Here is a 17,006-nt window from a genome sequence, read left to right as displayed (position 1 = left end):
GCTCTGGGCTCCCTGGGAACCGCCTGTCCGAAGGGCAGCTAGGCACTCACGGCCCCTCACTCCCTGGTCATCCTGCCAGAATCTGCTTTGGGGGCTCCCCCTTCGGCGGCCCCTACGCCCCCCACGCTCGCCTTCCACGCAGCGAGGCCCAATGCACCAGCCGCTCCCCCCCAATGAGGGCTGTGCCAGAGGGGGGGAACAGGGAGGGGGCAGCAAATCAGAGCGGGGTTTGCAGTGGGGTGTGGTGTGCACAGTGCAAAAGCCAGTGGGGTTGTGGGGCTCCCATCCCAGGGAGGGGCAGAGGATCCTGCTCCCAGTACTGCCCCGCTCAGGGCACTGGTCCTGGCACTGAGAGGGCAGCGGCTCCTGGATGACAGGTCTGAGCCCCAGGAGCTGCCTTCAGGCCAGGCCCATCTCTGCAGTGGGAGGAGCAGCACCCGGCCCAGCGCAGAGCTGGGCCACACCAGGAAGTGCTTGGCGTGACAGCCCTGGGGGGGGGGGCGCTGTGCCCATCTGTGCCTGGCAGACTGCCCGAGCCCCGGGGGAGTGAGGGGGGCTGGGGGCAGCCGGGGACGGGGGCAGGGTCCGATGGCTCCCCTGTAATCCTGTTAGCCAGCCAGGCCTGCAGCTGGGACATTCCCTCTGCAGGGAGCCAGGAGCAGCCAGGGGGTGAGCCCCAGCCCCGGCAATGGGGGGCTCCCGTCCCATGGTGCTGAGCAGGCCAAGGGTGCCCAGCCGGAGGCCGTGGCGCAGTCACTGGAGCTGCTGGCCAGGACTCCCCCAGTGGAGCAGAAGGATCCTGTGCCCAGCCCACCTCTCTGCCGTGTGAGAGAGACCCCGGATCTGTTCCATTAGCACGGGCAGCCCCCTCCAGGCTCTGGGCCACCGTGTGCCCCATCGGGGTGAGCTGGATCCCAGCCACGCCTCAGCCCCACCCCCACAAGTGCCACCAAATCGTCCCCTCGTGCATCTGGCCCAGGGCTGGGGCACTGGCACAGGCTGCACTGGGGCTGGACGGTCCCGGCCCCGGGGGGACCTGCCGCAATCCTATGGGAAAGCTGCCGCTCCACCATGGGCTGTTAGTGAGAAGCCCTGGCCCCCCTCCCCCTCCCAGGATGGCTGAGAGTCCCCGGAGGGTTTCCCCGGTAACAGGGCCAGTTGTGAATTAGTGAGCAAAGAGTTAACGGGACGGGCTTATTGTATTAGTGCGAGTGTGCAGAGGGGTCAGGGGGGAGGGGAGGTGGCGAGGGGCGAGGGAGGGTCTTCCCTGCGTGCAGAGAGAGGCCACCCTCTCCTCCGGCCCAGCCAGCACCTTGCTACCTGCCCCTGGCAGCAGGGCGGGCAGCAGGGCCTGGCACCAGGATTCCTGCAGGCCCGGCCCTGGGCAGCGTGAGGCTGGAGGGTCGGGAAAGTTGGTTTGCCAGCAGCCCCTCCCGGCCCTGTCCCCATGGCGAGCAGCGCAGAGTGACAGCTCCAAGCCACCAGCTAGCGTGTGAAGCGAAGAGCGGGGCCGGGCTGGCCTCAGGGGCCCGCTGGGCCGGCCTCAGGGGCCCGCTGGGCCCTTCCCAGCAGCCTGCGCCGAGCCAGGCTGAGAAGACCCCACTGACGCCAGCCAAGTGCCTTTGAAGTGGCGCAAAAGGCCCCCCCGGCACCACCAGGTTTGCGTGAGGCCAGTTCAGGCAGCCCAGGCGATGTCGCTGCCTCTGTAACTTCAGCCAAAGTCTCTGCTGGAGTCGGTGCTCACGCTTCCGCCCCGTGCGGCGGGCCCGGCCCTGCCAGCCTCACGCGGCAGCCCCGAGGTCAGGCCGCAGGAGCCCCCGGCGTGCCCCCGGCTGGCCGGACGCTGCAGAGGGAGCAGCGACTGACTCGCCGGCTTGTTCCTCCCTTCGGGCCTGTCCCAGGCCACAGGCTGCCCGTGGGTCTGTCACACGCTGGAATGAGCCGTTTGACTTTCTCCCTGTACCAGCCTTCGGCCCGCGGCGCTCAGGGCACCTTACCGAGGGGTAAGTCTCATTCTCCTCCCACCAGCTGGAGAACCTGTGCCCAGCGCAGGGAGTGACTGACCCACGCCGGCGAGACAGAACCCAGGCGTCCTGGGCCCCAGGCCACCTGCTCTAACCACTGAGGCTTTGCCCCCGGACACAGCTCAGTGCCAGGCGGCTCCTGCCAGGGCGGCAGGGTGTGGCTGGCTGAGCGCCCGGGGCATGGCGGGTGCAGGGAGAGGAGCTGGGTGGGTGGGCGGCTCCTTTCAGAGGTGACTAGAGCTGGGTAAGTAGTTCCTGGGGGGGTGTGTGTGTGTGTGTGTGTGCGTGTCAGTGTGTGTGCATCTGTGTGTGTGAGGGTGTGTGCATGTCGGGGTGTGTGTGTGCACGTCAGTGTGTGTATGTGTGTGTGTGTCAGTGTGTGCGTTCATGTCGGTGTGTGTCAGTGTGTGTGTGTGTCTGTGTGTCGGGGTGTGTGTGTGCATGTCTCTGTGTGTGTGTGTGTCAGTGTGTGTGTGCGTGTGTCAGTGTGTGTCAGTCGCAGGGTGCCGGTGGCTCCTGTATGACTCCCATGGAGGCAGACTTTGCGTTCCATGGATAGGGGTCTAGTGCAGAGGCCGATTTACTCCAGGGGGGTTATTGGTTGCAGGGTGTGGGGGCTGCCACGTGTGTGTGGGCGAGTAGGATATATAGGCTCCAATTCACAGGGCAGTGTGTTGCCGGGTGTAGGGTCTCGTGTGTGTTGCAGGGTGTAGGGACTCGTGTGTGTGTGTGTGTGTGTGTGTTGCAGGGTGTAGGGACTCGTGTGTGTGTGTGTGTATTTGTGTTGCAGGGTGTAGGGACTCGTGTGTGTGTGTGTGTGTATTTGTGTTGCAGGGTGTAGGGACTCTGCCTGCGGGTGTGTGTTGTGGTGCAGGACGCCACCCATGGGTGACTGCTGGGGAAGGTGGGGGTGTTTCAGCAGCAGGTTGGTGTCTGGTGGCAGGTGCTCCGTGGTGGTGGTGGGGGTGGGGTCAGGCGTTCCGTGTCTGGGGGACACGTCGAGCCCTGGTGTCTGAGTAACGGCTGCACGGTGCAGATGGCGAGGCTGGGGGGTTGCGCAGGGATGGCGGGGCCGTGTCCGAGGGATGCTGGGATTTATGGGCTGTGGCTGGCTGAACGCAGAATGGGGTCGGCTGTCTGACTCCAGTCTGGAGTGTGGGTGTTTCAGTGACTGATGGTTTGCCAGCCCCACTGTCTGTGGCAGCTCGCCCCTTTCAGACCCCCCGGTGCTGCCTTTGTCAGGGCGCTGCAGACAGATGGCTCTTTTCTCCCGGCTCCAGCTTGCCCAGGAGTTAATCCAATGGTACAAAGCGATGCCGGTTGGAAGCAGCTGCCCGTCTGCCTGGTGCCCTGTGCTGCCTGCCTCATTCCCCTTCGTTTACATTCCCGTTAGCGAGACGAGCCCCCTAAGCACTGCCATCGCCTGCCACACAGGTCCCGGGAATGCCCTGCCAGCCCAGAGGTGGCCTGGGGCAGAGCCTGGAGTCGGCAGCCCCGGAAATCCCTCTGCGCCCTGTTGTCCCCTCTCCCGAAGCCTCTTTCCTCGCCCTGCTCTGCCCCAGGCCCCTCGCCGGGAGCTCAGCCCGTCGCAGCCCGGTGCCGGCTCAGGTGCGCGCCCAGGCTCTGGGAGCTGCACTGCCCCCACGGCAGGAACTGGGGCAGGAAACGAAGGGACCTGCTGGAAGGGCTGAAACTCCCATGTTGGGGGCTGGTGCCCGGGGTGGCAGGATGGGCCTCAGCCCGGGCCCCTCTCACGCCAGGCAGCCTCAGCGCCACAGCAGCAGGCGGCTCCTGGGGCAGGTTCCCGGGGGGTGGGAACGGCCCATGCTCCCAGGGGGCACCTGGGCCCGCAGGTGAGATGCAGGCGGGACACAGGCCCCCAGGTGCCTGCTGACGTGTCCTGAGTGGCCAGTAACGTGGCTGCCCCTCGTTTGTTTTAGGCTGGCTCTGAGTGGCAGGGCTGAGCTTTCGGCCCCTGGCCGGCCGGCTCCAGGCCACCCTTTGGCCATGGGGAACGCGCTGGGCAGGCCAAGCTGCCTGGGAGACACGAGCCAGAAGCCGGAGGAGTTCCTGAAGGACGTGGGGCTTGGCCCCGAGCACCCGGCGGGGAGGAACAACTGTGACGCCAGAGCCGGGGCCCCCGACAAGTCACCCCTGAACCCGGTGGTGATCGAGAACGGCTGGAGCCTGAGCCCAGGCTCGGCTAAGAGCCAGCCGAGCAGCCCCCTGCCCAAGCAAAACAACATGGAGGTCAAGGTACAGAACGGGAGCAGGGGCTGCAACCCCCTCAAAGCCCAGCTGGAGGCGGCTGGGGCTGCCTGGACCCCCCCGAGAGGAGCCCCCCCCAGGGACTCGGGCAGCAGCTGGGCCTGGAAGCCCGTCAGCACCAGGGAGGTGACCGAGGTGACCGAGGTGACGGAGACCATCGTGACGGAGATCGTGGAGGTGACCGAGTACCCGGGCGGGGAGCCCGTTGTCACCAGGACGGTGAAGGTGCTGGCGGAGTGTGCCGGGGAGCGGACGGAGGTTAATAGCGGATCCCCGCAGGCCGGGGCTGCTGTGGCTGCAGGGCTCTGCACGGGGCTCGCTGCCCAGGAGCTGGTTGCTTGTGCGGTTCCCCCCAGCAGGCCCGGAGTCCTGGCCTCTATCCTGTGGGGCGGGGTGGGGAGCGGCTTCAGGCTCCGGTAACGCTCCATGGCCCCACTGCCTGCACAGGGGTGGGGGGAGGGTGTCCCAGTGATCGCCAGCTGCGGGGCCGTTTCAGAGCGTCCCTGACAGCCCGGCTCCGGGCAGGTTCTGCTCTCATGGCTGGGCTGTGGTGCCAGACAGGTGCAACTCAGGGGCACCAGGCCAGGCTGGGCGCCTGTGCTGGGCAGGTGTGTGAGGAGGGCCAGGCTGTGGTACTGGGAGGGGGCATTACAGGACCCTGCTGGGCCTGCTCTGGTGCCAGGCCGGTGCTTTGGGGGGGCCGGGCCAGGCAGGCTCTGGTGCTGGGCAGGTTGAATTAGGGGGGCTGGGCAGGTGCTTTGGGGGGGCTGGGCTGGGCCAGGTCGGTGCATTGGGTGGGTGGGTTCCAATGCCGGGTGGGCGCATTATGAGGGCTGGGCCGGGCCAGGCCGGGCAGGTGTTTGGGGGGGCCAGGCTGGCCGTGCCGGGTGGGTGCGTTATGGGGGCTGGGCTGGGCTGGGCTGGCCGGGCTGGGTGGGTGGGTTCCAATGCCGGGTGGGCGCATTATGGGGGCTGAGCTGGGCTGGGCTGGGCTGGGCTGGGCTGGGTGGGTGGGTGGGTTCCAATGCCGGGTGGGCGCGTTATGGGGGCTGAGCCGGGCCAGTGCCGGGTGGGTGCGTTACGGGGGCTGGGCTGGGCGGGGCTGCGCTGGGTGGGTGGGTTCCAATGCCGGGCTGGGTGTGTTATGGGGGCTGGGCTGGGCTGGGCCAGTGCCGGGCTGGGCTGCGCTGGGTGGGTTCCAATGCCGGGTGGGTGCGTTATGGGGGCTGGGCTGGGCTGGGCTGGCCGGGCTGGGTGCGTTACGGGGGCTGGGCTGGGCTGGGCTGGCCGGGCTGTTTCTTGTGGCTCGTGCTGTGGTTTGGGTGCTGAGCAGGGACCATGTTCGCAGCGAACCGGCGAAGTGGGTATTCACCCACTCACGCTCCAATCCGTCTGTTAGTCTATAAGGTGCCACAGGGCTCTTTGCTGCTCTTACAGATCCAGACTCACACGGCTCCCCTGATACAGTGAACCGTCGTGTCCCTTTCACAGGAGACATTGTCACCCCGGGGCTCAGGGCGCTGCACGGTGTCCTGGCTCCAGCCCGTCACAGGCACAGCCCGAGCCCCCTGCACTGGAGCTCAGCGTGGGCTTGTGGAACCTGGTTTCTGTCCATGTCTCTCTGGCTCCTTGCTCCTGCATTTCACCTGGGCGGGCCAGCAAATCCTTCCTACCTTGTGCCCAGGCTGTGCAGTGACCCCTGGCTGAATGGTCTGAGACCCTCCCCGGATGCAGCCTGTAGGGAGAGCTCCCAGGGACGTGGCACCCAGTCACGGAGTGTGGGGGAGACTAGGCCCGGCACCCCCGGCTTCCTGCGATTCACCGGGACTCTCAGCCAGCCGGGAAAACAGAAGGTTTATTTAGACGACAGGAACACAGTCCAGGACAGGTCTTGCAGGCACGGACAACAGGACCCTCTTTAGTTAGGTCCATCTGGGGCCCCAGGGAGGCCACAGCCCCGTTGGGAAGCCCAAGCCCCATCCGGGCCCCTCTCCATTTCCCAGCCAGCTCCAAACTGAAACTTTCTCCAGCCTCTCACTCAGCCTCCCCCAGCTCCTCCCCCAGCCTTTGTCCAGTGTCCCGGGCAGAGGTGTCACCTGGCCTCCCACCCCCCCTCCTGGGGTCTCTGTTACATGCTCAGGTACCTCCCTTCCCCAAGGCCGTCCCAGCACAACTCCCCTGCCCCCTTCCCAGGTCAATACTCCCCACTCAGCACTCACAGACACAGCACAAACATTCCCACTTCCTCACACACCCGACTCCAGCTGCGGAGCCTCCTCTGAGCACCCAGGAAGCTCAGTTCATCCCTGTGCCCCGACGGGGCTGGGCCGTGGCTGCTGCTTCCCAGCGACAAGCTGTTGGGGGGGATCGCCTTGCGCCCCGGCTTTGCCCATGCAGCCGCTGGCTCTCAGCAGAGGCAGTAGCCGTGGTGCGTGCGGGCTCTGCCTCGCTCTCCCAGCTGCTGTGCACGGCTGGGAGCGGAGGGTCGGAGTCCCTGGGGCTTGGTCCAGGGGGTGTAAAGCCGCTGTTCTGTGACTGACTCTTCACCAGCTCCAGAGCAACGGGTCCCTGCCTGCCGACCGGGCAGCTCGTGGGAGCAGTGGGCCGTGCTCAGCAGCAAGGTACCAGCTGCCCCGAGGGTGAGCAACGACCCCGATAAGTGGGGTGAGGGGAGGTCCGGCCCCGCGTGTGCCTGGCACTGCGGTTACCGTGGGGCAGGGGGTAGGATGCTGCTGAAAGTGACGGGGTGCCCAGGCTTGGGACTGCTGTTCACCGGGGCCGTCGGTGCCATGGGGCTAACGTAGCGCGGGGCTGCGTCCTGCCCATGAGAACCAGCCGGCAGCCCCAGGCTCTCACCTCTCCTCCCCAGGGTGCCCTGCGGGCCGTCACGCTCCCAGAGGGCTCCCCGAGTGCAGAGCAGGCCCAGGATACTTTGGAGACGCTGCTGACGTGGGTGGCTGACATGGAGGACCTGGTTGGCAACCAGAAGCCCCCGTCTTCTGAAGTGAAGGTGTTGAAAGCCCAGCTGCAGGAGCAGAAGGTGAGCAAGCCCCTGGGGTCCCTCCCGGGGTTTCTGGGGAGAGGTGGGCAGTGCCTGTGGGTCCTGGGGCAGCTGCCAGGACATGGCATCCCGGCTGCGTGTGGCTGAGCATGGCCTGCCTGCAGGAAGGGTGCTGCCCGCTCCTCTTGCTAGGAAGGGCATGAAAAGGAGGCACCGCATACAGCCCACGGCCCAGTGCCGGGCAGCGCATCAGGAGTGAGCCCTTCCATGGCAGCCTCGGCAGCTGCTCCTGCTGGAGGCCGAACAGCCTCTCTGCACTGGGGGCTGGGGCAGGCATCGCCCCCCGGCCACGCTCTCACTGCCCCTGCCTTGCCTGCAGTCTGCCTGCCCCCCGGGGCTGGGGAGAACTGACTGCTGCTTGCGGCTGGCCCTGCTGGGCGGGGTGGGGGGGCAGTGGGTTGGTCCCCTGGGTGCACGGTGCTGTGCAGGGCGGGGGCTGAGGGCCAGGACGCGCCTAGGCTCTGGAGGAGAGTCCCTTGGGTTCGCCATGAGGACAGTGCCGCCATCACCCCATGCCCTGATTCCTGAACAGCTCCTGAAACGGCTTCTGGAGGAGCGGAGACCCCGAGTGGAGTGTGTCCTGCAGGACAGACGGCTGCCCCGGGAGCATGCTGCCAGGACAAACGCACAGGAGGCGAGCGGGGGCCTCTCAGACCTGCAGGAGAAGTGGGGAGAACTGATCCAGAAGGCGAACGCCAGGTGAGTTAGCGGATCTGCGATCTGTGCGGCGAGGCTCTGTGGGGGCCAGTGCCGCTGCTAGCGTGGGTGAGGTGGGCACGCTGGGCCCAGGGGGTTCTGTAGGCTCTGGCCTCCCATGCTAACCACTTTCCTGCCCTTAAGTGCCCCTTCCTGGTGCTGCGTTTGGGGTGCAGGTTCTGGACCTCACAGCAGTTCCCTTTGGGTCAGTCAGTCGCTGTTTGTGCTGGGACAGTGATTGGTCAGACTCAGGGCCCGGTGCGCGGCACTGCCCGTGCTGGGAGCTGCACACTCGGGGCCCGGTGCGCGGCACTGCCCGTGCTGGGAGCTGCACACTCGGGGCCCAGTGTGAGGCACTGCCCGTGCTGGGAGCTGCAGACTCGGGGCCCGGTACGCGGCACTGCCCGTGCTGGGAGCTGCAGACTCGGGGCTCGGTGCGCGGCACTGCCCGTGCTGGGTGCTGTGGTCCCTGTCCCTGCAGGCTGCCCCAAACCACTGGCAGAGGGTACAGCTAGGCAGTGGCCCCAGACATGCCAATCCCCTGCCCAATGCTGCCATGTGGATTCCTGTCACCATCTTGACCTGGGAGCTGAGGGCGGGTGGTGTTACCCGCACACTCCAGGGCACCCACCTTTACCCAGTGTCACGGACTCACAGATCGTGCCCACTTGTGGCCCCGTGCGGTCCGTGGGGGGTGCCCCTTTCAATGTGACAGCCCTTATCAGGGGTCCACTCTCTCTTGGGGTCAGGCCCCTCCACCTCCTGGAGCCGCACCTCTCTGAGCCTTAGCACGTCTGTCTCTGCCGTGGGCCCCCTCAGGGAGTCCCCTCGCTCTGGACCCCCCAGGCCTCCTCACCCCCGAAGGGGACGATGCCCCCTGTTCTCTAGCCCGGAGCGACTCTCAGCCAGCGTACAACAGGAGGGGTTATTGAGAGTTGAACCCAGCACAGGAAACTCTCAGGCCTCAGGCCTGGCCTCCCTCAGCCCAGCACATCCCAGTCCCCCTGCAGCCAGGGGGGCTCTGCCTGCCCCCCCCCTCCAGCCCCGAGCCCCCCTGCTTCCCAGCTGGGCCTCCGATATCCCCGGCCCCAAGCCCCCTCTGTCCATTGTCTTCTCTCCAGGGAAACAGGGTCGTAAACAGGCAGGCCTGGGTCTCCTCTCCTCTCAGCCCTCCTCTGGCTGGAACCGGCTGGTCAGGTCACCGGGGTCCTCTCCCCGCAGCCCATTGTCCTCCCACTGGCCAGAACCGGCTGTGAGTCCTGAGCTGGGTCTCCGGGTCACCAGGTCACCAGTCGCTGGAGTCTCCATTCTCCAGGCCATCGGCCGGGGTCCCGAGTTCCCTCTCTGGGCCTGTGTACCAACAAACTCCCTCTCCCCTCCCATCGTTAAACCAGTAACACCCGGGGACACCGAGTCCCCCTCCCTCCGCATGCAACCCACTGGGAAACACGGAAAAACCAAGAAAACCCCCCACTTCATCACACCCAGTTCCTAGGGCTCAGGGCTACTTCTCTGCAGGTTTGCAAGATCTTTTTACCAGAGAAAGAACCTCACACAGCACTATCCTGATCCTCTAGTTATTAACAATCACCAAGCAGAACATGCACGCTGAGCACACAGCGCTCTGCTCACCTGTCCTGATCAGGCCGGTGGACTTTCCCTGTTGGCCAGGTGTGAGGATGCTGCCCGTGGGAGCCAGCTGAGGTCACTCAATCAAGGTGAACTGCAAACAGAACCGGGCAGACAAACCCCAAACACTGGTGGATATTCCAATATTTGGATTTACCAAAACAGCTTCTCTAGTACCTCACTGGTTACTCAGAAGTCCAGATAATGCAGTTCCCTTAGAGTGCCCAGCCTCAGGCCTCTGTCCAGACACACATGTCAGATATGATGATGATCCCTGAAAATCTTCTCTCATCATCTAAAAGAAAAGGGTCTTCCAACCCCAAAGGATCAGCCACACACCCAGGTCCAATTATAACTTAGATCTGACCCAAAATACACGCTATAGTCAGTTCTTGTTAACTAAACTAAAATTTATTTAAAAAGAAACGAGAGAGAGTGTTGGTTTAAAGATCAATATACAGACAGACTTGAATTCAATTCAACTCTCCTTCTCTCAAACATCCTGGCAGTTAGCACAGGGTAATTTATCCATTAACAGTTCAGATACAGGTGACCACAACCTGCAAAGAGACACAGAGACAATAATACTATTGCACTCCAGTGTCTTCCTAAATGTTAATATTCCTTTTTTAATCTTTGAATCAAAGCTATAGCGATAGACAAGCCTTGGTTGCTGACATCCCAAGCCCTGAGCAAACACCTCCCCTTCTACCACTACCAATGCGGCTGCATTCCAAAGCTCTGGTCATTTACAGATCTTCCTAACAAGTTTTTAAAGTTCGCCCATGGGTCAGGTTAGTCCGTGAGTTAATTAACTCTTTCTGGCCCTGTCACCTTCCAATGAGATATTAGATCACACTCCTAACGTCACAGCAGGCAAGGTTGGTCTTGTCTGGATTCTGGCTGCTGCACCTCACGGTCATGCAGAGGATTCTTAGCAGCTCTGATTTTAGGCTCTCTTGGGGGGGAGTTTTTCTTTTCAGGTCTTTCCTTCTTCTTTTCCCTTTTCCTTTCTCTTTCCTTCCCAGCTGGTCTCCTTCTTGGGCCTCAGTTTATATAGAATCTTGAGTCCCGCTTAGCTGTGCCTTAGCCAATGATTTTACTGAGATATTCCAAAGTAAGTCTTTGACCAATCCTAACGTATTGTGACATAACTCTTTACCCAGTCATACCCCACACCTTAGTTGTTTTAAATCTTGTAAAATTAATTATGCAAGAGACAGAAACACTCAACGACCCGACAGAAACCAGACAGACAAACACTGGCGAAGTGGGGCCCATAAAGAAGTAGGGATTTCACACCCACAGCTGCCGATCCGGGAGTCCTTGCCGGCAGAACGCCCACAAACAGTTTTCTTTAACCAGCTTTATCCGGTGATGGTGGGTGCTATTGGGACAGGAGCCTTCGGAACAGCCTGATATGACATTGAATGTAATTTAGAAGGAATGTGGGGGGGTGACTTTCAGGCCTTGCGGGGCAGAAGGGCTTTGTGGCCGGGTCGGGGAGGGCGTTCTGTGGGGAGAGGCTCATGGACGTTTGGGGTGGGGGCACACGAACAGGTGGTGGAGTGGGGCAGGGAAGAGAGGAGCCAGAACTGTCAATCTTCCTACGGGCCTATCAGCTTCACACAACCTGCCAGCCTGGGCGGGGGGACGGACACTGGGGATGCGCCTGCTTCAGGGTCAGTGGCACAGGGCCAGAGGCCACTGGTGTGGCAGGGACACCGGTGGAACAGGGAGCTCACCTGGCAGTGGCTCAGCCACACGGACACAGCAGCCCATGAGGTTTCATAAAGTTCCCCTTGTTCAGTGTAACCTGCGTTGGGCCCCACTGCATGGCCCAGCCAGACTCTTCCCAGCACTCCGACGGCCTCACCCCCCCAATGGCCAGAACACCCTGTGCTGGGGTGCAGCCTGGGGTGCAGGGCCGGTGGGCTGTGGGGTGAAAGGGCCTTTGTGCTTTCTGGCTGACTGTGCTGCAATTTGCACCAGGATACAAAGTGCCCCTGGGTGAGGCTCAGGCCGTCCTAGACAGACCACAGCTGCTGCAGCAGTGCTGAGGGAGCTGCAGGGGGTCCTGCTGGGGGACGTGGATCCCAGCCCACTCTGCACACTCTCCCCAAGGTCCCCCTAACGCCTGCTGGCCATGGTACAGAGGGAAACTGAGGCACGGAGTGAGGCCGTGAATTGCCCACGAGCATGCAGGGGCAGGGCTGGAACTGGAACTGGGGGGTGGGGGGCTTGGCGCCAGGGCCCCTGCTGTGACTTGAGCTCCCGTGCTATAGGATGAAGGGACCAATCAGAGGAGCTTTCTGTCCCTTGCCTGCCCCAGCCCCCATGGGGCAGATGGGTAGGTGCTGGCCATCACTCACTGCCCCAGGCCTCACCAGAGCACGGCGCCTGGGGCACTTTGTTTATGGAGCTGCTCATGTCTCCTCCCTTGGAGTCTCCTGGGGAACTCCCTGCCATTAGGTAGCAATGATGCCGGGAGCGCAGCAGGATTTAGCAGAGGACCAGGTGCTTACCTGGGGGAAGAGCCCAGCGGCTGTAACAGTGGCACTAGTCCTGCCTGCCCTCGACAGGAGCCAGCCCCTCGCTGTCTGGCTAGGAGGGACCATCCCAATGAGGGTCTCCTCTTTCAGAGCCTGGCCTGGCTAGCCCCTGGGCTGCTCTGCCAGGCACCTCCTGGGTCCACCAAGTCAGGGCTGCCTGGGGGAGAGCTCTGAGCCAGGCTGGGCCCCCCACCTGCTCTGCGGCAGGGACGTCGCCCTTCGGGGCTGCGCTGCCTGGGAACCAGAGGAGCACTGCTCATGCCTCTCTGTGGGGCAGGGGCACAGGCCCTGGGGAGCTCGGGGGGCCAGGCAGCACAGGACGGGTGGGGCGCAGCATGGAAGGGGCAGGTGAGCCCTGGAGGCTGGCAGAGGAGAGGGGGTGCTTGAGGAGAGGGGGGTCACAGGGGAAATGGGGGCAAGGAGCCATTGAGCAAAGGGGAGAAGCTCTAACCTGGAGCCTCCTGGCACCAGGGGCTCCCCTGGGCGAAATGCCAGTGGGGTACTTGCTCTTTGGGGATCCTGGGGACCTTCAGCCCTTCCCCCATTGCTGGGGGACACGTGGCACGGCCCCCGCCTGGCTCTCCCCAGCCTCCTTTCCCCACAGACACAGCTGCTTGGAGCGGATCCTGCCGGCTGCTCAGCACTTCCAGGAGTCTGTGGATTCCTTCCAGGAGTGGCTGAGCGCCACAGAGAGGCGCCTGGCCCAGCTCTGGCAGGCCAACGGCTGCGTGGCCCAGCTGCAGGCTGCCCACCAGCAAAGCCAGGTGAGGGCAGGAGGGTGGCTGGCCTGGCTGGGACCCACAGCATGGCCGAGGGGAGGGACGGGTACAGGGGCAGGGCCCCTAGAGCATGGAGCAGCCCCCAGCTGCAGAACGCCCCAGCCGTTCCTGCGCACGGGGGGGAGGCACGGGGGGGCGGTGCAGGGGCCAGGCTGTGGGGCTGGGCTGAGCAGGTCTGGTGAGTCTCACCTGTCCTTTTCCTGCAGGGTCTCTGTGAGGAGATTCGTTCCAGGCTGGGCGACCTGGAGCAAGCCCTGGAGCGGGGCCAGCAGGTGCTGGAGCTGGTGACAGGCAAGTGGCAGAGCAGCTGGCTGCTGAGAATTGGGAACTGCAGCCCCCAGGCCCAGGCTGCCCAGCGGTGAATCCCTGCCCCACATTCCCCACCGGGGGGCGCGCGGATCCCCCCTTCCCACATTCCCCACCAGGGGGCGCGCGGATCCCCCCTTCCCACATTCCCCACCAGGGGGCGCATGAATCCCCCCTTCCCACATTCCCCACCAGGGGGCGCGCGAATCCCCCCTTCCCACATTCCCCACCAGGGGGCGCGCGGATCCCCCCTTCCCACATTCCCCACCAGGGGGCGCGCGGATCCCCCCTTCCCACATTCCCCACCAGGGGGCGCAAGCATCCCCCCTTCCCACAGTCCCCACCAGGGGGCGCTTGAATCCCCCCTTCCCACATTCCCCACCAGGGGGCGCGCGAATCCCCCCTTCCCACATTCCCCACCAGGGGGCGCGCGGATCCCCCCTTCCCTCATTCCCCACCAGGGGGCGCGCGGATCCCCCCTTCCCACATTCCCCACCAGGGGGCGCATGAATCCCCCCTTCCCACATTCCCCACCAGGGGGCGCGCGGATCCCCCCTTCCCACATTCCCCACCAGGGGGCGCTCGGATCCTACCACCCCCCATTCCCCAGCGGGACGCGCTTGGATCGTCCAGCCAAACTGCTGGGGGCTCCTGCCCGGGCGCTTACCCTCTCACCGGGCGCTCTCTACAATCCACTCCTGCGTGGGAGTTTGCTGAAATTTGCTTTTCCTAAACTGCTCGCCCCAGTTCACTCCTCCAGCACAGGCCACCCTGATCCCTTCCTTCCCTGTGTGCAGCACAATCCCGTCTGGATTAACTCATCCCCTGGTGCTCCCCTTGCCCCATTCCTGTCCCAGTGCTCACCCTGAACCTCTCCTCCCCACGGGCTGTTCTCAGCCTGTTCCTCCCGGAGAGTTTGCTCCAATCAGCCCCTCAGGGGCTCACTTCACTATCTAACAACTCTAGGCTGGAGATCTGACAGCCACTCGGGGATTTGTGTGTAGACACACACAGGCGACCTCACTGTGACAAAGATGAACTGATCACAGGAAAACCTGAGGCTTGTCTAGGTGCCGGGGATCACGGTCTAAGTTCAGCGTGGTAATACACAGAGTGGGCACTTGGAAACGGACAAGCGTCCAAAGTGTAAAACAACTCTGAGCAAAACTGACTGGCAGGAAGTATTTAAAGAAGCAGTAACAATTATTTATGGATTCATTTAGGTGCTTTAATATCAAATGCAAGGACAATCTGGGAAGCTGACAGCCGCGAGGACAAATCAGCAGTGAGAAAGGCAGATAATTGACAAGAGAAGCTAGACTGTAGCTCAGGTTGGGGGCTGTGCCTGGGGAGCAGATCACAGTCACACCCTGGGAGCAGGCAGCTCTTTGATCCAGCAGACCAAGGTCTGATGGCTGCAAGCAGAAGGGAGAGATGCAGACTAGAACTAAGGGGCAGTGGTTAGTGGTGATGCGAATTGACCATTGGAAGAGCCCACCGAGCCGTGGTGGCTTCTCCATCACCTGGCATCTGTGAACCCAGCCTGGAGCTTCCAAAAGCTCTGCTCCTGCTCAGCCAGGCTCAGGGCAGGGATGATGGGTCTCTCCTGTGCAACGGAGGAGGTCAGACCTGATGGTCTTGTGCTCCCTCCTGACGTCCGACCCCTCTGCAGGCGAGGAAGCCCAGCTGGCCCAGGAGAAGATGGAGTCCCTGAAGATGAGGTATCTGATCATGGGGCAGAGCAGCGGTGACATCCAGCACCGGCTGGCGCAGACCCTGGAGGCCTCATCCCATGTGGACTCTGCCCAGGAGGACCTGGCTCTCTGGCTGGGTCGAATGGAGAAGGAGCTAGCCTCTGGGGACAGCCAGCCAGCTGATGGGCCACACCCGGTCAGTGCCAGCGACAGAGAAAAGGTACTGAGGGCAAGGGGGGCGAGGGGAAGGGCCCAGGATCAGTCCCGGGCTGAGACTCAACCCCCATCCCCGATCTCGCCTCCTCCCCTCTGGTGGGCACCCATGGCCCAGTGTCGTAACATTCCAGTCATGCAATCGTCCCGCCAGGTTCCAAAGTGTACCCAATCCTCTGTCTCCCCAGGGTGTGTACAGCCCAGGCAGCAGCTGGGCAAGGGACCCCCTATGCCTCGGCCTGACCCCGAGGGGCCCGGTGGAGATGGTGAAAAGGCTGAAGGGTTCAGTAAATAGTGCTGCTCTGACTTCGGAGAGCTGCGGGGTGACGTGCGTTGAGCACACCAGGGCGACAAAGTAACTAAGACGCATGTTAACAGCATCTACTCGGGAGAAACATTTTAAAATCAGCAGGCCCAGGTAACTCCCAGCCAAGAGTCCTAAAAGAGTCGGCGGAGGAGCTCTCTGGCCCAAAATCTTGGAATACCAGAGACATTCCAGAAGCCATCAGGACAATTAACCATTGGAACAACGTCCCATAGGGTTCCTCATCACTGGCAGTTTTAAAATCCAGATTGGCTGGGATGTTCCTAAACGCTCTGCTCCAGTTCAAACAGGAATTGCCATGGGGCAGGCCTCTGGCCCGTGTCACACGGGCGGTCAGGCGAGATGATTACAAGCATCCCTTCTGGCCTTTCAGTCTGCGGCTCCTTCCCAGGCTAAATAATGAACCATTGATACGGGGGGGAACCGAATTACTGCCAGTCACCGCAGCATTATGGGACGTGGGTCTTGTCAAACAAACCCTGGACTTGTTTGTGATGAGGTTACAGTTTGGTTGATAAAAGCAGCTGCACAAATGTAATAGATTTCGGGAGGTCTTTGGCGGTACAGCCCGCCAGGCTCCCTACAATTAGCGCTGTAGAAGCACAGGTGAAATGGCCGTAGGTCTGGGGCCCAGGAGCGCCGTGTCCCTAGAGACGGGGCTGTGCCCTGGGCAGCAGCGATCTCAAGGCCGTAGGTCCGGGGCCCAGGAGCGCCGGCGTCCCTAGAGACGGGGCTGTGCCCTGGGCAGCAGCGATCTCAAGGCTGTAGGTCCGGGGCCCAGGAGCGCCAGCGTCCCTAGAGACGGGGCTGTGCCCTGGGCAGCAGCGATCTCAAGGCCGTAGGTCCCTGGCCCAGGAGCGCCGGCGTCCCTAGAGACGGGGCTGTGCCCTGGGCAGCAGCGATCTCAAGGCTGTAGGTCCGTGGCCCAGGAGCGCCGGCGTCCCTAGAGACGGGGCTGTGCGCTGGGCAGCAGCGATCTCAAGGCCGTAGGTCCGGGGCCCAGGAGCGCCGATGTCCCTAGAGACGGGGCTGTGCCCTGGGCAGCAGCGATCTCAAGGCCGTAGGTCCGGGGCCCAGGAGCGCCGATGTCCCTAGAGACGGGGCTGTGCCCTGGGCAGCAGCGATCTCAAGGCCGTAGGTCCGGGGCCCAGGAGCGCTGGCGTCCCTAGAGACGGGGCTGTGCCCTGGGCAGCAGCGATCTCAAGGCCGTAGGTCCGGGGCCCAGGAGCGCCGGCGTCCCTAGAGACGGGGCTGTGCCCCGGGCAGCAGCGATCTCAAGGCTGTAGGTCCGGGGCCCAGGAGCGCCGGCGTCCCTAGAGACGGGGCTGTGCCCCGGGCAGCAGCGATCTCAAAGCCGTAGGTCCCTGGCCCAGGAGCGCCGATGTCCCTAGAGACGGGGCTGTGCCCTGGGCAGCAGCGATCTCAAGGCCGTAGGTCCGGGGCCCAGGAGCGCCGGCGT

The 17,006-nt window shown here is 63.3% G+C and overlaps 2 protein-coding genes across 5 annotated transcripts in view; both read left to right on the top strand.

Annotated features, from left to right (window-relative positions):
• Positions 1 to 3,983: 3,983 nt before the first annotated feature.
• On the top strand, positions 3,984 to 13,371 carry LOC123365135 (microtubule-actin cross-linking factor 1, isoforms 1/2/3/5-like). The gene is made up of 5 exons (XM_045007791.1): positions 3,984 to 4,550; positions 7,162 to 7,332; positions 7,886 to 8,052; positions 12,835 to 12,994; positions 13,216 to 13,371. The coding sequence occupies exons 1-5, from the start codon at positions 4,032 to 4,034 to the stop codon at positions 13,369 to 13,371; spliced, it is 1,173 nt and encodes a 390-aa protein (XP_044863726.1). The 5' UTR covers positions 3,984 to 4,031.
• A 1,619-nt stretch (positions 13,372 to 14,990) lies between these two features.
• LOC123364828 (microtubule-actin cross-linking factor 1-like) overlaps positions 14,991 to 17,006 on the top strand; it is a 90,882-nt gene continuing 88,866 nt past the window's right edge. For all 4 annotated transcript variants that reach the window (XM_045007275.1, XM_045007273.1, XM_045007276.1 and 1 more), the window contains exon 1: positions 14,991 to 15,229. In XM_045007275.1, the coding sequence (XP_044863210.1) occupies positions 15,017 to 15,229 (213 nt within the window). In that variant the 5' untranslated portion in view covers positions 14,991 to 15,016. The remainder of the gene's footprint in view (positions 15,230 to 17,006) is intronic.

This window comes from Mauremys mutica, chromosome 2 (assembly GCF_020497125.1).
Source record: "Mauremys mutica isolate MM-2020 ecotype Southern chromosome 2, ASM2049712v1, whole genome shotgun sequence".
Lineage (NCBI taxonomy): Eukaryota > Metazoa > Chordata > Testudines > Geoemydidae > Mauremys > Mauremys mutica.
This window is presented reverse-complemented; position numbering and strand designations above follow the sequence as displayed.